At 39.7% G+C, this 26,472-nt stretch overlaps 1 protein-coding gene across 3 annotated transcripts in view; it reads right to left on the bottom strand.

Annotated features, from left to right (window-relative positions):
* LOC126198627 (putative helicase MOV-10) overlaps positions 1 to 26,472 on the bottom strand; it is a 380,400-nt gene that overhangs the window by 104,018 nt on the left and 249,910 nt on the right. For all 3 annotated transcript variants that reach the window (XM_049935085.1, XM_049935086.1, XM_049935084.1), the window contains 2 exons: positions 22,559 to 22,695; positions 13,944 to 14,069 (listed from right to left, as the gene is read on the bottom strand). In XM_049935085.1, coding sequence (XP_049791042.1) covers positions 13,944 to 14,069; positions 22,559 to 22,695 — 263 coding nt within the window. The remainder of the gene's footprint in view (positions 1 to 13,943; positions 14,070 to 22,558; positions 22,696 to 26,472) is intronic.

Below are 26,472 nucleotides of genomic sequence, written 5' to 3'. Positions count from 1 at the left end.
TACATGGTAAATAAGCAGCCTTTTGAAGGCATCATCCTCTTCTTTGTTCTGTCATTTGTCAGTCTGTATCGCTATCTGTACTTGCTGCGATTAATATCCATTGTGGGTTGCAGTGCATGGACTTGCAGTGAAAGCACATGTGCTCAAGTACCATATGCACTATGCCAGTTGATACTCTACACATATGATGGTGGGATCTTAAATAGGTGAGCTCAGAGCATTTTCATCAGTATTCACCTCAAGATGGGCAGAAGATGCTGCGCCAAACTATTGTGGCAGGAAGTTGCAGACATCTGACAGTTCTGAAATTTTAAGTAACTGAGCTCAATAAGTTGCTGAGACAAAGGTATTATTCCAAAGTTTACTAAAATTGTGAATTTTATAAATACTGCTGCTGCAAATAACATCAAACACAAAACAAGCATGGCACTAGTAAGAGAAAGGATTTGTTTTAATGGTGTGAATTGGATGCTACATCCAAGGACATGTATTATCTGCATTTAAAAGTGGCAGTAAGACTGTCTTAATTGTCTTGGGACTGGATGGTTGGGTGGCTGCAAGGTGTGATGTGGGCCAAAGTGACTGCAAACATAAACCGACTTTTGACACGGATGCCACAGGAAGGTTTTACTCAACAATCTGTTATCAGCATGATACGAGGGCGGTTCAGAAAGTAACCTCCGATTGGTCACAGTGCGGGTTGTGGGGGGAGTAGCGATGCCATCTGTGCGTTCACGCACTCAACAGGTCAGTCGGCATCAAGCCGTGGTCGAGTGAACGTCGTACCTGCGCTAGTTTAGTTTTTGTGGCAGTTTGAAATGTGTGCTGCAATAGAAAACCCCGCCAAATGTGAAGTGCGTGCTGTCATAAGGTTTTTTACAGCCAAAGGATATTCTGCAGCAGCTATTCATCATGAGCTTTGTGCCGTGTACGGACCAAGAGCTATGAGTGAAGGAGTTGTCCGTGAATGGGTACGTTTATTTAAAAGTGGACGAGAAAACGTTCATGATGAAGAGAGGAGTGGTAGACCATCATTGGTGACTGACGAACTCGTTCAGACAGTTGATGCAAAAGTTCGTGAAAATCGACGTTTCTCAATGTCGGAGTTGTCTACTGGTTTTCCACAGATTTCTAAGACTCTCTTGTACGAGATAGTGACAGCAAGATTGGGTTACCGTAAGTTCTGTGCACGATGGGTGCCCAAAATTCTTACCGACCACCACAAAACTCAAAGAATGGCCTCTGCATTAGACTTTCTGTCACGTTATGAGGACGAAGGAGAACCATTGTTAAACAGAATCGTGACCGGTGACGAAACCTGGATTAAGTACGTGAACCCTGAGACAAAAGAACAATCAAAGATGTGGGCACATTCAAATTCGCCTACCAAACCAAGAAAAGCCTCGCAAGATTTTTCTGCCAGAAAACTGATGGCAACGGTGTTTTGGGATGCCAAAGGGGTGTTGTTGGTTGAATTCATGGAACGTGGTACGACCATTAATCAAGACGTGTACTGTGAAACAATAAAAAAGTTACGACGGGCTATACAGAACAAACGCCGTGGTATGCTGACTTCCGGTATCGTTTTTTTGCACGATAACGCCCGTCCTCACTCTGCTCGCAGAACAACAGCCCTTCTTGAGTCCTTCAAGTGGGACGTTATCAACCATCCACCTTACAGCCCAGACCTGGCGCCAAGTGATTATCACCTCTTCATGCATTTGAAGAAATGGCTCGGGTCACAGCGGTTTGATGACGACGAAGAGCTCAAAGATGCGGTCACAGGCTGGCTCCAGGCACAAGCGGGTGATTTTTATGCAGAAGGAATTTCAAAGCTTGTGAAGAGATACGATAAGTGCCTCAATCGCTATGGAGACTACGTAGAAAAATAGTGCAAAGATGTAGTTGTAAGATGTATATATTAAAATATTTTTATTTAACTTGGTGTATTTTTTTAAATCAACCGGAGGTTACTTTCTGAACGGCCCTCGTATATAGACTATGATGTAGCTATCTGTGTTGGCAAGAGGTCTCAATTTTGCTCCTACACCTGTTTCATTACTATTAGCTGACTTTGTCAGTTTCACCAATAAGGCTGTGTCATCCTGCAACAGACACAGCTGAGGAAGTCTGTCGGGAGTCTTGCTGCATGTTACTGAGAGCCTCACAACTTAAGAGCAACATTTAGCCTATAGCAGCATTCTGTAACTTATGAGTAGATGTGGGTACAGTACTACTCAAATCATATAAAGGTAATACTACTGTGTTCATGCCATAGGACAACTATCTTAATGTATCACGAGATCAATACAGATCCTATTAACTGAGTGATGTGAAAAACAGCAGCACTTCCAGGTAACAGCTACTTACCGCATGATTTAATTAAGAGACTGAGACTAAATAGTTCAGTTTTGCCTAGGCTGTATGTATTCCCCAATATCCACAAAGAAGATGTGCCTTTACATCCAGCTGTGAGCAATAATGAAGCAGCCACCTAAGATTTGGGAAAGTACTTGGCATCTTTACTCAGACCCATTCTAGGTGAGTGTTCGCATCATATAAGGCATTCCAGTGACTTTATCAGCAGACTTAAGTCGCTTAAGCAGGACAGTAACAATTTGTTGGCGAGTTTTGATGTCACTTCACTTTTTAAGCCTGCTGGACACATTCCATCCCATTAGTAACAGGTTTGGGGTTGAAGTCACAGCACGGTATGAGCACAGTCTTTCCTTGATGTACATTTATTTAGCACTGAGGTTTTTGTTAACAATCTGATAGTGTCACTACAGGAGTCCTTTGTCTCCTCTGGTAGCCAATTTTGAGGGGCGAACATCACCTCAGCTATTTTAAAACTGACAGTATTTTGGTGATGATGATGTTTGGTTTGTGGCGTGCTCATCTGTACAGTCATCAGGGCCCGTACAAAGTCCCAATTTTTACACAGTCCAAATCTTTTACATATTTCAATCTAGCCACTGTTACGAATGATGATGAAATGATGAGCACAACATATAGTCCCCATTAGAGAAAATCCCCAACCCGGCTGGGAATCGAACCCGGGGCCCCAGGATACAGAGGCAGCACTGCTAGGCACTAGACCACGAGCTGCGGACCAGTATTTTGGTGATATATTGATGATACTTATGTAGTTTGGGCCTCACTGTTTGGACACTGTCTGAGAATTCCTTCAACATCTGAACTCCATAAATGAAAATGTAAAATTTACTATGGACATGGATAAAGATGGTTGCTTGCTGTTTTTAGATGTCTTGGCAGGACTTAGGAACAATGGCACACTTCAATATTTGGTGTTTTGAAAGCCCTTTCATACAAATATGTATTTACAAGCTACTAGTTCCCACCATCCAGCACACAAATGATGGGCACTCTGAAAACCTTAATACACTGAGTTCATACCATCTCAGATGCCGATAGTCTGCAAATGGAACTGGAACACCTACAAACTTTGTTCCTCAACAACGGATATTTATCTCAGTCAGAATGAGAATATTTAATATGTACAAAGCAATGAAGACGATGAGGCCTTCAAAACGGCTGCATATCTACTGTATATTGGGAATGTTTCAGTGAAAATAAAGGAAATAGTAAGAAGATATAAAGTTAAAGTAATCTTTCGTCCTCCTTAGAAAAAAACTCAGTATTTTTGGGCTCTGTCAAAGGTGACATAAGAGTTATGTATGGCAAGTGTTTAAAGGATTAAAGGATCCCATGTGATATTGGAGATATTGAGCCCATTCATCAATCATGTGATTATTGCCACCACATGTTCTGGGACAACACTATCCCATTTCCAAGTGCTAAAAACATGGAAACTACATAAAACAATTCTCCTTGTACTGACAGACATACAAGGATTACAGACATCTTGAGTTATAAGCTACCTTAAAATTTTTTATGCCATTTGGCCTCATCACAACTTAAAAACAACCTGCACACATCCATTGTCAATTCAAACCATAAACACTTGAAAATGGGATAATGTTGCCCTGAAACATGTTGTGGAAATGATCACACAATCAACAACTGGGCTGAATATCCTCGATATTGCTCGAATAACAGTTGCACAATGGCTTCACATCAGATTTCATGTGAATGAAGGAAATCTTATATAGGGCAAAAGATGCACACTGTGCAGGATTGCGGTGCAAAACATCAATGGCACACTAGTCTCCTTCAAGCCAGTAAGTCTACTATCACCACACATTGTATTTCCACTAGTTATTTGATGGAATACAATAAAAGAAAAAGTGTGGCCCATATGTAAAACTTTTGGCGCTCCAACATCAATGAATCAATGGAAATATGATTGCCTGAGTCCCTTACCAGTTGAGACATAGCTTCCAGTTAAATTCTGCATAGAATCCTGTCACAGAAAAACTTCATGCTCTGCATAACTGGCATCGTTCTATGATTTTATCGTGTGAAGACAATCAGATTGATGTCAATGCAGCAAACTTTTGCCACAGAGGGCGCCTCATGTAGAGCAGGCTTGCAGCAGAAGGACACATGCTCAAGTAGTGCATGCACAATGCCAACTGAATACACCACTCATGTGCAAGGTAGTTTGTAAATATGTAATATCAGAGCATGTCCATCAATATTCACTTGAAGACGGCCAAAATATCGTGGCAGGAAGTTGCAGACATCCATCAGTTCTCCTGAAACTTTATGGAACTACATAAGAGAAGGGTAACAGGAGGAAGGTGCCTGGAACTTACAAGGTGGCTATGTAAGTGTATTCACATTCCCACAGTGATCCACTGTAATCAGTTATTTGTATCTGTGACAATCTCACTATGTTCCAATTTAATCTCCAATGTTAACCACTGAATGGTAATACAAGTCAAGAACTTCACCCGTATACAAAAATTTCACCACTGTTAAATTCATTTACAGTGCCAGAGAAAGTAATGTGATCATGCTGGTTATTATTTATAGGGACTTAAGAAATGAAAGCAATATTTCATAGTGCGAGGCACAAAACAAGGCTGCATGAAATAATATGGAACCATGTGGCAGCTTCTAGAATGCTCTTGTGAAGCAGTACATCTACTAGGACAAAGATGTTGCATAGAAAGTTGAACAAACATCCACATTGGAAAAATGGGCAGCTATGAGAGACAGCCTAGGATCGGGCAAGAAAATACTGAACACATTTAAAATATACTATGAAACATGTTTCCATAAGCAACATGGATGTAAACAGTCTTATCACACTTTTCATCAGCAGATATAGATAAACAACTAAAAGGCAGTCAAGTAAAGAGTACATAAAAATTATGTCATCAAAGAAATGGCATGGTAAGCCTGTAAGTCAGGGCTCCACACTAGCCTCTGGGATTTCTGTAAGTTTATGCCCGTACACTACATCTCAATGAGAGCTCACCCTTTTACCACTGCCAGTTGGTAGCACTGCATCTTTTAGCTTTGTTGATCACTATTCAGACACTCTAGGGTTCCACATTTCTGCTGCCATGCATTTAGATAAACTAAATTAGCAGACAGCGAGGAAATAAAATACTCCTGGTGGACCAAAACCAGCACTGCCAGAGGTGGGTCAAAATCCGTGGAGAACACAATGGTTCTAGGATGGACATCCAAACATAACGCCACTGGTCTTTCCGGCTGGAGGTTGTGCAGAGGGTTCCCTGCTCACACAGAAAAAATACATTGGTCAGGATGCTCTACAAAAGCCTTGAAATCACGACTGTCTCAACTATGGAATTGAACACAGCAAAGACAGTGGACTTCTCCTTTGAAACCTGGAATGTTAAAGAGGCTACACACACCAGGAACTATGCAGAATATGACCAAGGAGTTATAGAAATACAAACTGAAACTTGTAGCTCTCCAAGAGATTACATGAAAGGGTAAAAGATAAGCAGTGGAAACATCCTGTATGGAGACTGTGGCAAGCACCATGAATTAGGCCCTGGCTTTCATGTACATGACTCAGGAATAAAAGTGTGAAAATGTTTACATCCACTAATGACAGTATCTCCAACATTACAATCGCTTTCTGGAACTGAAAGATCCTTGATTAATCGACCTGAACCTTCTGAGGATAAGACTGAATTCAGAAGGAGGGATTTTACACTGAACTGGACTATGCGTATAACTCATTGCCAAATTATAATATTTAAATAGCATTGAGTGACTTTATGCCAAATTGGGTCAAGAAGACATCTATAAACCAGTAATCAATAACGAAAGTCTGCAGCAAGAGAGCAGTGACAAAGCCACACATTTGATCAGATTCACAACTGACAATTATACCTACACCACGAATGGATGGTATCAACAGAAAAACATACATAAATGCACATGGATGGTACCAGATGAGCAAACCATAAATCGGATAGACCATGTATGTAACCAGAAGCAATGTGCTAACACCATCAATGATACATGAACCTATAGGGGAAGAGACCGTGACACTGATCACTTCCTGGTAATGTGTAAGATGAACATTAAATTTAAGATGATGTGTCAAATAGCTAGGCAGACTACATATTATGATAAAAGCAGATTAAAGAAGATGGAGATTAAAAGAAAATATGATACAACACTAGCAGAAAATTTAAGTAAATGCAAGGAAAAGGTAGGAAACTGTGACATCCAACACCGAAATATAAGAAAAATGAAACATTTATTAAAGACACACAGGGGAAGATCCTCACAAATGGCATTGAATTATAACAGCAATGGATACAGTACTTTGCAGAATTGCTAAACTATGATGATCCCATTGTGTCTCTTATATGTGAGGTACCACACACTGTAGACAGCAATACAGAGCCCCCCAATGAAGAAAGAAATATGACAAATACTCAATAACCTTAAAAACAGTTTAGGCTTTTGGTAATGATCAAATTGCAGGAGAGCTAACAAATTATGGAGGACCATACTGTTTAAAACAACAGTGAAACTGCTAAAGAATATTTTGGGATATAAGAGAGATTGCCTAATGACTGGAAAATGGCTGTAATCTGCTCTATGCTATGAAAGAATGACCCCTGGTATGTGATAATTATAGAGGGATTGCACTCTTTAATGTAAGCTACAAAATTCTATCTCAGTGTTTACTGAAGAGAATGGCCCCAATTGCAGCAGAAATTATTGGGGGCTATCAATGTTGTTTCAGAAGGAACAGATAAACTACAGGCCAGCCTTTTATGCTCAGACAGGTAACCAAGAAAGTTTGAAAACATAACTTTAATATTCAGGTAGTTTTTAGTTGACTTCAAAAAAGCTTATGACAGCAAGGGGCACTATGAATTGAAGGAGTTTCAGTTTCCACAAAAGTTAATACATCTAGTACAGACGTGTTTAGAAGAAATCTACTGCAGAGTAAAGATCACTACAAGAAAGTCAGGACATTTTGAAGTCAGAACTGGCCTTAGGCTAGGAGAATCTTTATCTCCAATACTTTTTAATTCAATTTTTGAAAAGATAGAGAACAACAAAAACTAAAAAAGTTGTAATAAACTGGGTAAAAACACAATAAATTGGTTTGCATACGCAAAAGCTGCTGTTTTAATAAATGGTAGCAAAGAGGCCTAGCAGTTCATGACAACTTCTTAAAGAAATAGTTCAAGGAAAGCAGGCTTACAAATTAATGAGGAGAAAACTGTGCAAATCGTCATGAGCTAGGCACTCAATGATGGTACCCCACTGAGAGATGAAGAAGTAATTTAAATGAAAAGACATTCTTAAATATTTGGGAAGCACTTTTAGCCAGCAGTACAGAGTGGAAAGTGAAATTAAGGCAAATGGAGCATATTTTGGCTTATGGGACATGATCAGTTTTGAAATCAGACTATATCAGAGTGTAATTCTCCCAGTAGCTCTGTATGGCTGAAAAGTTTGTATTAAAGAAATCTGATGAAAAAAAAAATAGATGAACCAAAACTGCTGGCCTTTGAGAGACAGATATTAAGGAAAACGTTTGGCCTCAAGAGGGACATCCTGTCACAGGAATGGAGGATGTATAAATACCAGAATTGGCAGATCTACACTCACAAGCTGATATTGTACAAAGGTCAAAGAAAAGAAGATTGATGTGGACAAAACACCTAGTTCAGATGGAAGACGGAAGACTACAATGAATAGCATTCTAAGAATCCCTAGAGTGCAGAAGAGGCCAAGGAAGGCCACAGGCAAGAATGAATGATATCAACAGGGATATGGAAGTGATTGGCTTGAAAAAAGGAGAATGGACCACAAAAGCCGGGAACAGACATGATTGATGAAGGAATGTAGAGAATGCATCTAATCTCCTAGGTCAAAGCAACAACCAATGGGGAGATATCAGTGTCTAGCAACCGCAAAACATCTTGAAAGTCCAATGGCTTTGTTCAGCATTGCAACCCAGAGCTTATAATCTGTAACTGAAAAGTGTTCAAGTAGTGCAGTTTCAGGCTGTGTCTATCTTAAGCCTGTGTGAAAATACAAACAGCAAGAAATATGGCATATTTTAACAAGATGGATTGAACTTGATGACACCAAGCTCACTCTGGTATGATTTTTGGCTGAATTACATCACTCAAGACTGTTTCAGATAGCAAGATATCACTATAGTGTCATTGTTGATTGCTCTGGTTTCTGGAAAAATGTTCAGGAAGAACTGTCAATCCACTAATAGTAAAAAAATTAAAATAAACAAGTCCTATCAGAGTAATTTTAGGGGTAAACAGCCCTCAAGCAAATATTTTGAATGTTGTATGCTAAAAGGCAGTGCATCTCAAGTGTATTTTTGCACTGACAACACGTGGGCAACATGGGTCAAGTAAGCTGACCTTGATGACGGCACAGTAGCTGTTAGTAAGTGTTTGCATATGTACACTAGCATGCAGAACTTAAGGATGAAAGTAACTTATACATGATGTGTCACTGCCAAGTAACATAGCTCATTGAAATTTGGACCATTCACTCAAAGAAATGCTACAGTACAGTACAGAAGGTAACTGGAAGAAATATACTGTGGCATGAACAGAAATGGCACTTTTATTCAAAGACAGCAATTACAATGAAGGCACCATAATTCACACTGGTCCACTGAAATTTACAAAAGACAGAAGATTGTTCTTAATAACGTGTGTAGATACCATGGATGGTAATACATGCACTGAAACGTGCTCCCATGCCTGCCACTAGGTTCATAAGTAGTTCTTGTGGTAGTGTGTTTGAGAACTGCTGGAAGATCATTGGTGCATGTGGGTGTGATGAAATACCTCTCCCAATGCATTCCACACATGCTCAATGGTATTTACGTACAATGGAACAGGTAGGCCAGTCCATTCGCCGAATATCCTCTCATTCCAGCCAAGAGCTCCTCAACCTGTGCAGTTCAATACGGTTGTGCATTGTCATATATAAAAATTAAGTCAGGGCCAAATTACATGCCTGAAAAGTTGTATATGGGGAAGGAGTATAGTGTCACAATAACATTGACCCATGAGTAAAATGTGTTCAAAACCATGAGGTCAGTACACCCATGCAACATTATTCCTCCCCACACAATAGCACATGGGCCACCAACTTGATCATGTTCGACACTGCTGGACATACTCTCTTATGGCGAGAGGAAGGAATGTGTAATTCACCCATGAACATTGTTGAACATGATAGTGATTGACACAAATTACATGACATCCCACAGTCTGGCTGGTGGAGCACCTGGGGGTAGAAACATGGTAGGATGACAATCGTGCATTCCATTCCTTGGTGACCAAGAAACTCTTAACTGTATAACCCTAGATCATAAATTCAGAGCACAAAATGGAGTAAGAGTACACAAAATTAGCTAACACTCTGTCTACAAATCAAGACAGTGAGAGATACTTTTCAGAGCAAAACATGCTCAAATTAAGCTTCTCTTCAGCATATCATTATGTCCTTTATCCATCATGATGGCCAGAGGTTTTAAACATAGTACTTTCTTTAGTGGTTGTACAATAATTTCTAATTCTGACACATAGGTCATGCTTTGCATGTTTGGAATTGCTTAACAAGATTTGTCTCTCCTCACACTCCCAATAGGTGAGACCCTCTCATCCTGGAATCCATGCACTTCTTTTCTGAACTTCCACAATCTATCCCTCTAACTGCACCAAGCAAGGATCTGTTGTTGTTGTTGTGGTTTTCCATGCTACTCTATCCTGTGCAAGCTTCTTCATCTCCTGGTACCTACTGCAACCTACATCCTTTTGAATCTGCTTAGTGTAAAAATGGTTCAAATGGCTCTGAGCACTATGGGACTCAACTGCTGTGGTCATAAGTCCCCTAGAACTTAGAACTACTTAAACCTAACTAACCTAAGGACAGCACACAACACCCAGCCATCACGAGGCAGAGAAAATCCCTGACCCCGCCGGGAATCGAACCCGGGAACCCGGGCGTGGGAAGCGAGAACGCTACCGCACGACCACAAGATGCGGGCTTCTGTTTAGTGTATTCATCTCTTGGTCTCCCTCTATGATTTTTACCCTCCACGCTGCCCTCCAATACTAAATTGGTGATCCCTTGATGCCTCAGAATATGTCCTACCAACCGATCCCTTCTTCTGATCAAGTTGTGCCACAAACTTCTCTTCTCCCCAATCCTATTCAATACCTGCTCATTAGTTATGTGATCTACCCATCTAATCTTCAGCATTCTTCTGTAGCACCACATTTCAAAAGCTTCTATTCTCTTCTTGTCCAAACTATTTATCGTCCATGTTTCACTTCCATAAATGGCTACACTCCATACAAACACTTTCAGAAATGACTTCCTGACACTTAAATCTATACTTGATGTTAACAAATTTCTCTTCTTCAGGAACGATTTCCTTGCCATTGCCAGTCTACATTTTATATCCGCTCTACTTCGACCATAATCAGCTATTTTGCTCCCCAAATAGCAAAACTCCTTTACTACTTTAAGTGTCTCATTTCCTAATCTAATTCCCTCAGCATCATTCAACTTAATTTGACTACATTCCATTATCCTCGTTTTGCTTTTGTTGATGTTCATCTTATATCCTCCTTTCAAGACACTATCCATTCCGTTCAACTGCTTTTCCAAGTCCTTTGCTGTCTCTGACAGAATTACAATGTCATCAGTGAACCTCAAAGTTTTTATTTCTTCTCCATGGATTTTAATACCTACTCCAAATTTTTCTTTTGTTTACTTCACTGCTTGCTCAGTATACAGATTGAATAACATTGGGGAGAGGCTACAACCCTGTCTCACTCCCTTCCCAACCACTGCTTCCCTTTCATGCCCCTCGACTCTTATAACTGCCATCTGGTTTCTGTACAAGTTGTAAATAGCCTTTCGCTCCCTGTATTTTACCCCTGACACCTTTAGAATTTGAAAGAGAGTATTCCACCCAACATTGTCAAAACCTTTCTCTAAGTCTAAAAATGCTAGTAACATAGGTTTGCCTTTCCTTAATCTAGCTTCTAAGATAAGTCGTAGGGTCAGTATTGCCTCACGTGTTCCAATATTTCTACGGAATCCAAACTGATCTTCCCTGAGGTCAGCTTCTACTAGTTTTTCCATTCGTCCGTAATGAATTCGCGTTAGTATTATGCAGCTGTGGCTCATTAAACTGATTGTTCAGTAATTTTCACATCTGTCAACACCTGCTTTCTTTGGGATTGGAATTATTATATTCTTCTTGAAGTCTGAGGGTATTTTGCCTGTCTCATACATCTTGCTCAGCAGATGGTAGAGTTTTGTCAGGGCTGGCTCTCCCAAGGCTGTCAGTAGTTCTAATGGAATGTTGTCTACTTGTTTCAACTCAGGTCTTTCAGTGCTTTGTCAAACTCTTCACGCAGTATTATATCTCCCATTTCACCTTCATCTACATCCTTTTCCATTTCCATAATGTTGTCCTCAAGTACATTGCCCTTGTATAGACCCTCTATATACTCCTTCCACCTTTCTGCTTTCCCTTCTTTGCTTAGAACTGGGTTTCCATCTGAGCTCTTGATATTCATACAAGTCGTTCTCTTTTCTCCAAAGGTCTCTTTAATTTTCCTGTAGGCAGTATCTATTTTACCCCTAGTGAGATAAGCCTCTACATCCTTACATTTGTCCTAAAGCCACCCTGCTTAGCCATTTTGCACTTCCTGTCGATCTCATTTTTGAGACGTTTATATTCCTTTTTGCCTGCTTCATTTACTGCATTTTTATATTTTCTCCTTTCGTCAATTAGATTCAATATTTCTTGTTACCCAAGGAGTTCTACTAGCCCTCGTTTTTTTACCTCCTTGATCCTCTGCTGCCTTCACTACTTCATCCCTCAGAGCTACCCATTCTTCTTCTACTGTATTTCTTTCCCCCATTCCTGTCAATTGTTCCCTTATGCTCTCCCTGAAACTCTGTACAACCTCTGGTTTAGTCAGTTTATCCAGGTCCCATCTCCTTAAATTCCCACCTTTTTGCGGTTTCTTCAGTTTTAATCTACAGTTCATAACCAATAGATTGTGGTCAGAGTCCACATCTGCCCCTGGAAATGTCTTACAATATAAAATCTGGTTCCTAAATCTCTGTCTTACCATTATATAATCTATCTGGAACCTGTCAATATCTCCAGGCTTCTTCCATGTATACAGCCTTCTTTTATGATTCTTGAACCAAGTGTTAGCTATGATTAAGTTGTGCTCTGTGCAAAATTCTACCAGGCAGCTTCCTCTTTCATTTCTTAGCCCCAATCCATATTCACCTACTACGTTTCCTTCTCTCCCTTTTCCTACTACTGAATTCCAGTCACCCATGACTATTAAATTTTCGTCTCCCTTCACTATATGAATAATTTCTTTAATTTCATCATAAATTTCTTCAATTTCTTCGTCATCTGCAGAGCTAGTTGGAATATAAACTTGTACTACTGTAGTAGGCGTGGGCTTTGTGTGTATCTTGGCCACAATAATGCATTCACTATGTTGTTTGTAGTAGCTTAACCACACTCCTTTTTTTTATTCATTATTGAACCCACTTCTGCATTACCCCTATTTGATTTTGTATTCGCCTTACCAAAAGTCTTGTTCCTCCTGCCACCGAACTTCACTAATTCCCACTATATCTAACTTTAACCTATCCATTTCCCTTTTTAAATTTTCTAACCTACTTGCCCGATTAAGGGATCTGACATTCCACGCTCCGATCCGTAGAATGCCAGTTTTCTTTCTTCTGATAGGGAAGTCCTCTTGAGTAGTTCCTGCCCAGAGATCCAAATGGGGGACTATTTTACCTCCGGAATATTTTACCCAAGAGGACGCCATCATCATTAAACCATACAGTAAAGCTGCAAGCCCTCGGGAAAAATTACGGCTGTAGTTTCCCCTTGCTTTCAGCCGTTTGCAGTACCAGCACAGCAAGGCCGTTTGGTTAGTGTTACAAGGCCAGATCAGTCAATCATCCAGACTGTTGCCCCTGCAAGTCCTGAAAATGCTGCTGCCCTCTTCAGGAACCACGCGTTTGTCTGGCTTCTCAACAGATACCCCTCCATTGTGGTTGCACCTATGGTACGGCCATCTGTATCGCTGAGGCACGCAAGCCTCCCCACCAACGGCAAGGTCCATGGTTCACAGGGAGGTGCGGCAAGGAACTATTAGTTCCAAAAATTAGGATTGTGAATGTTCTTTGTATGTTTTTATTGGTAGTACTGACATTTTCATTTTGAAGATAACTACCAGTCAACAACTGCGTCTCATAATTTTATAACCTGATGTGATGTGCGTTCAAAACTTAACATGATGTACTCAATATAAATTGTTAAGCCCTTTGTTTAGTCAGTGTGCAATGCATGGTGTTGGCTGCGCTCTTGATTAATACAATTTCTCTTCTTTATGTAATGTTTTATTTTTGACACTTAATAATTGTAAAACTGATGTGCAATAGCAACTAACATAAAGCTGATAACAACATACTTGCCAGCAGTAATAAGTGTCGTTATAACAACACACTTTTTTACTACATCTTCAACTGTTAGGTAAAATGTGTCTTCATTTGCTTCATAATTGCTACATTGCTTGATCTCTTCAGGAATACTGTCACTGCAACAAAGCAATCACATACTAAATAATACACAAATTTACTTTCATACTAAATGCAGCATACTGTATTCTCTTGGAAACATGGCTACATAAAAAAAAATCATAAAAATTCAACTTCCTTGAAAAATGAATGAATGAAATCAACAAACTACACTTTTATGAAAACAGTCATTTTATGAACAAAACTGCACTTTTTATTCATCTGCACTGCTGAATATTCTCATTCTATTCAAAGCTTGTAAAAAAAGATATCTGTTTATAAGCCTCTCCATTTGTTGTAGCAAATCTGTTGTTGTTATCATAATTCTTTCATGCCTAGAATACAGATGGCTGAGGAAAGTTCTTAGGTTTCAAAATATAAACATGTTGAGTGGTGGTAAGGATTATCCATTTCTGCTCATCTCATGTTTTATAGGTGACTTTAATGTCTGCCCTAGAGGGTAAACATTAATAAAACTGACAAACTGCAGGGACAGATTCCTGACTACAAATGGAGGAAATAAGGTCCTATGAACATGTATCCTGAAATGGATGGTATGCATGCAATAACAAATTGTCCCAGAAAACAATACTGAGCTGCATCACACCTATGTCACAACATATGTTCAGAGTGGCCTCCAATGGATGCAATGTATGTGTTCACATATCACATCATGGATTGCCGCACTCTTTTGCACATTCTGACCTCTTTCTGTACAGCATCACAGATGTCGTGAACCTACTGTTGGAGGGTCTGCACATCAGGAACTGGTTCAGCAACACTATGCTTTTCAGATGCACCCAGAGGTAAAAATTCAGGGGGTTTAAGTCCAGTGATCTCTGTGTCCTATCCAATGTCTGGGAAAGATGTTGCTGAGGTGTCAGCGGACTGTAACGCAAAAGTGGGATGGTATTTCTCCATCATGCAGAAACCACATAACCTGTAATATTGCCAAAGACACATCGCAAGCAGCCCAGGCATACTATTCTGCAAGAAGTACAGGTATATTCCACTGTAGACGCATGTGGAATAATAACTGCTCCACCTATATGGTTGCCAAGAATCACCGACCACACACACATGCTGAACTGATGCTGATGAGACACCTCAACCATTCCCCAAGGATTGTCTGTAGTCCACAAATAATGATTATTTATTTATTTCACCTGGCAAGATTAGGGCCATCAGGCCCTCTCTTACATCTAACCAGGCATTTTACTTATTTTACATTCATATGTTTTAGTAGGCATGTTAAACTACATCTAGTACAAAAAGTGAAATAAACAATTACAAAGCCACACTTGGAAAAATACATACATATAGAGTTTATATTCGTAGATGATAAGTACTGTTATAATTAGACATTATGAAAGAGACAGATTTTAGATAGGAGTTCTAGCAGCAGGGAGTATGAGGGAGACTGACGGTGAATGGAGGAGAAGAATAGACACATGATGTAACATAATTCAGGAAATATAAAGGAAAATAAGATTGCGTGGTTAATAAAGATAGATGAAGAGGAAGAAGAGAAAGGAGCAAGATAAGAGACACTAGCTTTGCTATTTGACAGAGGAGAGGATTGGCCTTGTACATAAATTTTGTGGAAAACGTTATTAGGATAATAGTAGGAAATGCTTCAACTTCTTCTTAAAAACAGCAGAGGATTAAATTTTGCGCAAGGTAAGGGGCAGTTTGTTTCAGAGACAGACAGCAGAAACTGAGAAGGAGTTTGCAAAAGTTTTTGTTTTGTGAGTGGGCACAGTTAGGATACCAAATAAGAGTGACCTCGTATGTCGATTATGACAGCATGAAAGGTGTTTAATCTCTGAAGCAAGATATTGGGGTGCTTCCGTGATGAGGAGTCGGTGAAGTAGACATAGTGTGGTAGTCACGCAATTTGTCTGGCCGCAGCCACCCTAGCTGGGAGTATGAAGCACTCACATGATCATATCGGCGAATGTTGCAGGTGTAACGCACACAGGCATTCATAGTTAGTTCTAGCCGTCGGTTGTTTTCACTGCTCATGCCTTGTTGAATTACATCACAATAGTGGAGGTTCGGTAGAACGAGTGCTTGCATGAGCTGGCATTTCAAGTCCTGTGGAAATACGTTCCGAAACTTTTTGAGGGCATAGAGACAAGCGGACGTCTTCCGGCACACTGTGACTGTATTCTCCGCCCAGTTGAGATGCTCATCGAGAGTTACACCCAAGTTCTTAACTGTTTTCTGATATGGTATTGGAATACCGTTGAGCAGAATAGGAGGATAGGAGGCAGCCGTTCGCGGAAATCTGAACTTATTAATTTCTGATGCACTATTAAGATTACTTGTGTCTTTTTTGCATTTAGTTGAAGCCGCAGGTTTTTTGCCCATGTCACTACTGAAGACAGATCATCATTCATCTGAGTGACTGCAGTGTTTATATCTTCAGGTCTGACACTTAGGTAGAACTGGAGGTCGTCTGCATAGAAATTATATTTACAGGAGGACAGAACTGATTAAATATCATTGACACATAAAGAAAACATAAGTGGTCCTAACACTGATCCTTGTGGCACTCCCGAGGAGTTTCCAGGAAGATTTTTCATTTACGCAGACAACACATTACTATGTGTCTTTTAAGTAGCTTTCAAACCATCTCATTGCACTGTCTGAGAAATTAAGCTGTTGCATTTTTCTGAGCAATATGTCAAAGCTAACAGTATCAAAAGCTTTGCTGAAATCTAGTAGCATCAATATTGTTGCCTTTCAGCTGTCAATGGCATATTTCAGGTCATCAGTTACGTTAATTAGAGCAGTGTTTGTGCTGTGATGTTTACGGAAACCAGACTGAAATTTGTCATATAGGCTGAATTCATGCAGGTGTTCAGTGATTTGATCATGAACAATATATTCAAGTGCTTTGAAAACAGCAGGCAGTATACTAATTGGTCGGTAATCACTAGGCAGCTGCGGGTTTTCGATCTTAGGGATGAGTCGAATTATGCTTCTTTTCCATGAAGTGGGGTATATTCCGTTCACGAGGGAAAAATTAAATGTCAGTTAAGACAGGTACTAAGATATTGGCAACATTCTTAATCATGGTTATACTGATACTGTCATTGTCTATCGTGTCAGAGGAGATTCTCATTATTGCTTTCCTTGCCGTATTTATTGTTACATGTTTCAGGTGGAAGGTATCATTGTTAGTTATCCAGTTAGGGGATTGTTGTGGACGGTAATTATCAGCCGTGAGGGTATTCAGAGCTGCAGAGTAGAATTCATTTAATTCGTTAGCTGAGACATGAAAAGCTGTTTCCGATTTTGCCTTTCCGACCCCCAAGCTACATATATTCTTCCATAGAGTCGTTGGTGTCAGATCACTGCATACAAGGGAGCGAGTGTGCCTGATTTTAGCATTGCGAATGCATTGTTTCACTCTGTTCCATAGTTTTCTATATTCTTCGAAATGCTCGGGTTTCGGATCTGCCTTGAAATGCCTGTGGGCAGCATCCCTATTATTCATCATTTGACGTAATTCAGCTGTCAGCCATGGAGCAGGAGATTTTCTTACACGGATTGTGCGTACAGGTGCATGTTTGTCATAGAGGGCAGTGAGTTTATCACCAAGGTCATTAATTTTGCCATCAATTGTAGGTTCTCTGATTATTTGATTCCATGAGATTTCTGAGCAGTTGGCTGTTAGAGCGTTAAGGTAAAAGGTCAATATGTTTCATGTTCCTACAAATTGTGTAACGTGATTTGATCCTTGGGGGCTGCACAGAGTAGGCCAGGAATATTACATCATGTGCTGAGAGGCCTGGGGCCGAAGTTTGAACACCATCTCTTACTTTGTCAGTCTGTTTCGTGGCGATTACATCTATAAGAGTATGACTGTGCGCCGTATGGTGTGTCGGTTGTAATGGAAGAATGTTCATGCTATTGCAACTAAACAGTCTTCTTAGATTTAATGCGGAGGGAGTGTCTCATAGCAGGTCTATGTTCAAGTCACTCATTATGAGGACATGTTCATATTGACACTGAAGTGAATGTAATTAGGACTGAAAGGAACTCATTGAGCTTAATTTTTGGCGGCTTGTACATGACACCAGTCAAGAACTTCCAATTTTGTATATTTATTTCAGTGAGCATGAATTCAGCCTCTTTTTCTTCAGCAGGGTTTGAAGTACATAAGACTTTCACTTTGAGACCTGTTCATATATATGCGCTGACCCCGTCGCCTCGGTTTTTTGATCTGTCTGCCCTAAGAAATGTGTACCCTGAGAGATGAATAGATGCAGAGGATATGCGTGGTTTTAACCACGGTTCGGAAAAGAGGATTACGTGGCAGTGTAGTTGGTTGAAGAGGAGGCTAAGTTCTTCATAATGTGCACGTAAAGACTGCCTGTTGCAGTGCGCTACTAAAAGCTCTGACACGTTCCGCTGGGCAGCCTGGAGTAGGGTGGCAGACTGGTTTGTCCCTTTGTTAGGCACTACCTGCTGCGAGGGGCACTGGCCGCTGGTTCCGCGAAGTGACATAACACAGGGGTGCCGAGATTTTGCGCGCCCTGTTTGTGACTCCGTGTGTGCTGAAAGAAAGGCGATTGCAAGAGATTTCCTGAGATTGCAGGGGTACAGAAAATGGAGTAGTGGTATTCGGTGCAACGAGAATATGACCAAAACAGTGACGGCTGTGTGTCACTGTGTATCCTCTGTCATAAGAGGTGAAATGTAATTACTGTATTTGAAACAGCTTAGGGTGGAAATAAGGAAAAGGGGAGTGATTTAAAAGACCGATGCTGCCAGCAGAGAGAAGTAAGCTTAATAACTAATAGATTATCGTAGGAAGCTAGAATTAAATTGAAATTTACTAAAGTGATACTGATAGTGATTATTGTAGGAAGCTACAATTAGCCTGAAATTTACCAAAATGATACTGATAGTGATTTTTATTATGAACAATTTAAACCGAAGAGATGGGTGATTAATGAAATAAGGGAGAGACTAATAATTGCAATCGTACTATTACAGAATGGAAGAGAATAAACTGAGAAAATAAAAATAGTATTAGCAGTAACTAAAATTAAGCAAATGTTAGAGATACAGGTACAAAAAATAACACAAAGTTAATACAAATACAAAAAAAAAATTAGTTAAAGGTACAAATATGGTGATAATTAAAAAGTTAATACAATTACAAGACAGTATATCTGAGTGCAGGGATGTTACAATTTGCAAATGGTGTTAAGTTTGCACTTTTGGCTCGAGTAGCTTCACTTAATACTATTCAGTTCTGTCATGTTTGTGACTGTCTTCTTTCCAGCTGCTGTCTTAATGATTACTCTGCCATCCTGAGTCCACACATTCTGAAGACCGAAATGGGATATAGCACTGTTTAAAATCTTTAGCCGTTCGTGTGTCAGATCTTCCTTTATTGTAAGCCCTGTCCTTACTAAACTCTTCTTCTGGGTAATCTTTGCCCTTTTTCAGTATGAGACAAATTGAACTATTATTGGACGAGGTTTGGTAGCACCTGGTAGTTTTCGTCCCACCCGATGGCTCCTGTCAATTTCTTCCTTAGTCACTTCAACGCCTAATTTTTCACATGCAGCCTATGTAAGCAGTTTGTCCGTGTCTTCTTCCTTATTTTCTGCTACTCCAAACAGTCGTAGACTATTTCACCTTTGGTACTGTTCTAGCTCATCTGTTGCGGCAGATAGTTTTACTTCCAACTCTCGAGCCTTTTGCTCGTATTCAGACACAGACTTTTTTAATGTCTGTAATTTCAGCAGTATTGGCCTCAACAGTTTCACGCATTTTCGCCAATACTGCTGCTGTTACTGTATCTGATATAGTGGCTGCTATCAGATCGAGATTGTCTTTATCGCGGAGCACAGCGTTTACACCTCAGAGCAGACCAGCTCCGCTATACCGGGAGTTGTGGCCACACCTTCCACCAAGAGCAGGCCCGCCGCTGCACCTGCTGCTTCCCCGCTGCTGGATGCACTGCTGTTGACTCTCCTGTTTATCATTTTCTCCACCATAGATATTGGTAGAACACAGAAAAAAATAGCACTACTGCACAGAACACTTGTTACACAATTTCCACTGGTACTAGACAACACCACATGCGAGAGCACCTTCGAATTCAACTAAATTTCGCGAGCCAAACTTAACATGTGTTACACTGCAGCCGCCATCTTACCCTTATACCCTTATGCAGTTTGATGGTGCCAGTTCTGGTAAAGGTTGCTTCGTCAGTAAAGAGGGCTGATGACAGAAAACCCATAACTGAAATGATCTGGTGCAAAATCCACTGACAAACTCCGCCCATAGAGGGAAATCTGCTGTTGATAATCCTTGCACTCATTGCAGATGATAGAAGTAGAAGCATTTGTCATGCAGGATACACATAATCATACTTTGGATTACACCACATTGGAGGGCCAAATGCCTTGAGCTTGTACTAGGGTTTGTCTCAATGTCCTGTAGAACCCAATTCTCCAAATCTGGTGTATGCACAGCCCACCACCTCCCTGCATGTTCATCTGTCTGAAAGGACCCATGCTCACACAAACACCCAAAAAGTGCTTGAAATGTTGTATGATAATGATGGCATCTGTGAGAGTACTTGTTTTGGTATAGCCATGCTGCCTCTTGACCATATCCATCTGCTTGGCCATACATAAAACACCATCGCGACTTGTTCCTTACGAGAATACCAGACCAATCTGCTGTTTACAGTACACTACATCTAGCATTTACAGTACACTACATCTACCACACAGCCTGCAACACACAAGGAATGCACAGCACATGGCCAGCGGAACTTTCATTTGTCAGTGCCATCTATCAAGGCAACAATGCATTTCCGGACATATATTCATAGGACCTTTTTTCTTGGTTAGCTTACTGTCATTCATTCTGTAAATCTGACAACAAACCTATTAACTGCTGTTTCTATCACCTCTTCATCCAGTTGTTATCTTTCTTTTGTGGTCCTAATATTTTTCTGGGATCTTCATTTCCTCCTTTCCCAGTCCTTTTTCACCTCTTTTATTCAGCGCATACAGATCCAAATAGTTCTTCTGGTTTAATTACTGTTGCATAGCATCTAATTTTTGCCTCCAATGATACTGATTGAACTTTTATTTTTCTTTAATATCTTTGCACTTGAAGTACTATCTAACTCACCTGATTGCATCCATTCTTCCAAATACTTAAACCTATAAACTTTTTTGATGTTTCCCTATTGTTCTGTCTGAAATTTATATCTACTTCGTTTAGTTATTTTCATCATATTTTCATTTTCTCATCTCAGTGAATGTGCTCCAGTTTCTCTTCTTTTTGTGGGAGTTCCAATTTTTCCAAATTGTTAGTCTACACTCTAATGCTTCATACTTGCATTGTTCCATCATTTACAGTTTCTTCCTCTTGGTGGATGTTCCATTCCTTTCACCATTTACATCAATGTTTCTCTAATCTCATACCAATTTCCCATCTTCTTTGTGAGAAACTTTTCAATGGGTTCGTTCCTCTTGTCTGAAAAAAAAAATTGGTATCCGTTCTACGTACATTTTTAATTTTGGGGTGGAGTCTTTTAGGTTGAAATATGGCTTTGATTTCTGTTGAAAAGTGGTGCTCTTCTGACCCATATGCTCACAATTTGTCTATGGTTTTGTCTGGTAACTGCCACATGATCCAGATGATATGACAGTAAATGTGCATTAGAAGAAAACAATTTCTTCTTTCTCTACTCTAATTTTCTGAAAAATGTTGACATTAGTTTTAAGTCAAATTGTCTCCAGAAATTGATGAGCCTGTCTCTGTTCTTTTTGGGGCATTTGCATGTGGGAAAAATTTCCTACCATTTCCTCTTATTTTTATTCTCTGCCACTCTGTGTGTTGAAGTCTCCTATGAGTAGTTTTATGTAGAGCTTTCATATTTTTGACATCTCCTTTCCAGTGTTTCCCAGAATTATTTGACTTTTTATAGATTTGTAATTTTTGCTAGGTGCATGTGCATTTATGATGGTACGCCATTTTTTGCTGATCAAAACAAGAGAAGTGATAATCACTTTGATAGGAATGTAAAATTTGTTATGAATTCACTTAGATTCCATTTGAACATGAAAGCTGTCCAGAGCATAACATATTTTTGTTTGGTCTTTATGGTTGGTTTCCCATTATAAAACCTGTAGCTTTACTTTTCAAATGCATTACTATCTCCATATCTGGTTTCCTAATGTACTTGTATCAATTGTTTAGTATCCCAATTTTTAGTTAAGAGCAGGGCTTTAGTCAAGGAGTTCTGGAAGCTCTCCAGAATCTGGTGGTCTAATTGCATAATAGTTTCCAGTGATGAAGGATTGTTTATCTCCTGGAGTATTTTTCAGTTCATTATGTATTGGTTGAAAGTAAATCAGGAAGAGATGGTGGCTGTTCTTTATGTTACGTAGAAAACCAAAACAAAAATAATCTGAAAAAACACAAATGCAACCCTTGAAACTTAATAAAATAAAATACTTACCCAGTCCAACTATCAGCATAGATACGGAAGATACTGTTTTTTGGCATGTGTTTCAAAAGTCGTTTAGTCAGAACATCAGCAGCTGAATTCGATGGAGTGCATGCCAAAATATGAGCATCAGGCCAATGTTTCCATAGCTGCAACATTAAACATGAACTAATTGGTAACCTAATACCCCATAAATAAGACTATAAGCACAGGTATAAGAAGCACCGTTTTGACTCTTTCTGGTTAGTCAGTAAGGTCATCACACTGCGACAAGGGGTAACATTGTGTTATGATCAGAACTTCATTGTGTGTTAGATCTTATGCTGAATGAGGTACTACTTCACATGACAACAAACCACTTATAACATGACCTTAGTTAAAGTGCTCCTTTTTACCAAGTTTTCTTCATACATAGGCAACAGTTAAATTTACCATCTCAATCTGATATCCCCCTCACAACCTCTATCTCAAACATGCATTTATTTCTTTTATCTTTGGATTCGCACTTGGTACAATTACAACATGAAGATGCAAGGACAGTGAGAAATGAAAGAAAAGTTGCACATTCTATACCTATAAAAACAGCTATCGTATAACAATAGTAACTGGATAACAGACTGATAAACTACTATTTACTCCAGAATTTTATTTATTTATTATGGTGTTTCAACTGCAAGATAAAATAAGTTTAAACAGTGAAACTTTTGGGGAGTATTTTAACAACTGTCCTATTCATTTTCATAAGGTGCAGCAAGCAATTACCGTACCATTGAGCTTGCTGCCCATACTTGAAGTAACTGTGAGTTACTGGTGATGTCAAACTATTATTGTAACTGAATTCACTTGACACTTGCCATGTCACACTATTATTGTGCCTGAGTTCACTCATGACATATGCTAAATACTTTTTGGCAATATTATGTAAGTGGATGAATAAAAATATCAACTCATAAAGCAGCAGCAGAACACACACACAAAAGAAGGTCATTTTTAGACAAGCTTTCAGAGCCAGTGGCTCCTTCTTCAGGCAGAAGGGTTGATGGGGAAGGAAGAGCAGTGAAAGAAATGGACTGGAGAAGTCTAGGAAAAGGGGTAGATTTCAGGAAAGTCACCCAGAACTGCAGGTCAGGGGCGACTTACCGGATGGTAAGTCTCCCGTCCAGTAAGTCTCCCCAGACACACAGTTCTGGGTGTCTTTCCCAAAATCAACACCTTTTCCTAGGCCTCTCCAGCCCTTTTCCTTCGCCCCTGAAGAAGGAGCCACTGGCTCTGAAAGCTTGTCTAGTTATAACCATCTTTTATGTGTGTGACTTTTTTTATCTATCCAATTAAATTATATTGCCAAACACTTTGATGTACAATAGTCCCACAGAACAAGCATTCCTTCAGAATATTAATTTTTGTACTGTTGAAGAAAATGTAGGTGATCTGTTATCAAGGTTTATACCATCTTACGTACAGAGTGGGGCAGGGGGGGGGGGGGGGGGGCAGTCGGCATGTTATACCTCAAGAAGACTAATATGACAGATGAGTGACGAGTGTAGATGCAATGAAGAAAGGGTGTCCTTTCTTCACAATGGGTCAGAAAAGGTTCTCCATGACGGAAAAAAGCTTGCCAGGTCAGGTCAAATATCAAAGCCATGCTGATAGTTTTCATTGACTTTGAAGGATTAGTTCATCATGAATTCATGCCACAGGGATAAACATTTAATCAATGGTACTATCGGAATGTGTTGCAACACCTGTGAAAAAATGTGAGAAGGAAACGAGTTGGAATGTGGTGAGACAATTCATGGCTCTTGCATCATGGTAATGCACCTGCACATTTCAAAGACAAACAGCCTAGCAAAGTTGCAGCCTCCAAGCACTGCCAGAGTTTAATCATGAAGCAAGTCACACAACGGTATTGCGGCTAGTCTTCCCTCTTATCTACCTTTACTTTTCACTTGGTCTTTATGGCTGGAATGAAGCTGGTGAAATGTTTACCAATGTACCATCTTTGACCTGCTCTCTCTGACATCTCTACTTTCATCCTTGTCTACACCTGTGCTTACTACAGGTGGGTCTCTCTCATCCTGGGGTGTGAGTGACCTTCCCTTCCTTTTTAACCTCTCTCTCCTACCCAAAAAAGAAACTACCAGTTTTGAAAGTTAGGTCATGCATCACTTTACTTTTTATATGTATATTGGCAGTAGTACACATTTCAAACGGTTCAAATGGCTCTAAGCACTATGGGACTTAACATCTCAGGTCATCAGGCCCCTGGACTTACAACTACTTAAACCTAACTAACCTAACGACATCACACACACTCATGCCTGAGACAGGACTCGAACCTGTGACCGTAGCAGCAATGCGGTTCTGGACTGAAGCACCTAGAACTGCTCAGCCACAGCGGCTGGTTACACATTTCACTCACTGAAAGTAAGTACCGGCAAGCAGTTCAGTCTCAAATTTATTAACTATGATATGTGACTGATTATATTTTTCTCACTTATACATCAGATTTCTGTTTAGTTTTTGCTGTATATGACCTATTATGAGGTCTGTTCAAAAAATTCCAGAACTTTGTCCACAACATTTTTCTACGCTTACCTTTTCCTTATTTGGCATGGTCTCCTTCAAAATACTCTCCTCCACAAATGATACACTGCTGCCAATGTCATTTCCACCTCTGGAAGCAGTCTTGGTATGCCTCATGCTCAATTGCGTGTAGCCCTGTCTGCAAATTTTCTTTTATCTCATCTATTGTTGCAAAACTTCGTCCTTTCAATGAGGTTTTCAATTTTTGAAATTAAAAAAAATCTGCTGCAAGAGCAAGGTCTGGAGAGTACGGAGGATGAGGCAGAACAGTGATTTTGTTTTTTGTGCAATAGTCATGCAACAACAAGGATGAATGTGCAGGTGCATTACCATGATGCAAGAGCCATGAATTGTCTCGCCACATTCCAATTCGTTTCCTTCTCACATTTTTTCGCAGGTGTTGCAACACATTCCGATAGTACCATTGATTAAATGTTTATCCCTGTGGCATGAATTCATGACGAACTAATCCTTCAAAGTCAATGAAAACTATCAGCATGGCTTTGATATTTGACCTGACCTGGCAAGCTTTTTTCGGTCATGGAGAACCTTTTCTGACCCATTGTGAAGATTGAACCTTGGTCTCAACATCATAAACAAAGTTCCACATCTCTTCATCAGTTCTGATTATCTTAAGTAACATCTCGCACTCACTTGCATGATCCAAAAGCTCTTCACATATTGTGAGGCACAGTCTTTGGGTTAAGCACTCATCACCGTATGCTTCCTGCATTTCATACAAAACTTAATGCAGATGCATTGCTCCTTGAACTCTTGCTCCTTTATCTCTTCCATCTTGAAATTCGCAAAATCTGACAGCACTGAACAATAACTAACAGACATACAACAATGAAACTTATACATCAAATACAGGCATGTGCACGGATGCTGACCACATTTTTCTCCAACACACCATCAGTGCGAAATTATGAATCATCCAGAATTTTCTGAACAGTTCTCATACATCATAACATTTCTGTTATATTACATAATACCTTTTCATGTCATCAGTGAGGAATAAGTAACACAATCAAATGCCTTGGAGAGGTCAATTTAAAAAGTAAAAAGCATAATTTTTCTTGTTGGTATCATAACATGAGCTATAGAACATAGTACCACTATTTTGATAAACTACTCATATTTGTGCACTAATACCTGACCTTTCAGTGGTTCACTGAGTTAAGACATGGGAGAAAGAGTTAAGACATAAGACATGGGAGAAAGAGTTGACACAGGAGAAATTCATTTAAGATGAAATTTGTTCAGATTCATTTCTTCTGAGAATAACTGAAGAAAATTACTCCTGTTGTGCTTGAAAGCAGATCCAGAGCTGCACACCAAGA

The sequence above is a fragment of the Schistocerca nitens genome, chromosome 8 (genome assembly GCF_023898315.1).
Source record: "Schistocerca nitens isolate TAMUIC-IGC-003100 chromosome 8, iqSchNite1.1, whole genome shotgun sequence".
NCBI classification, from domain to species: Eukaryota; Metazoa; Arthropoda; class Insecta; order Orthoptera; family Acrididae; genus Schistocerca; species Schistocerca nitens.
Note: the sequence above shows the minus strand (reverse complement) of the source record. Positions and strands in the feature narration are given on the sequence as shown.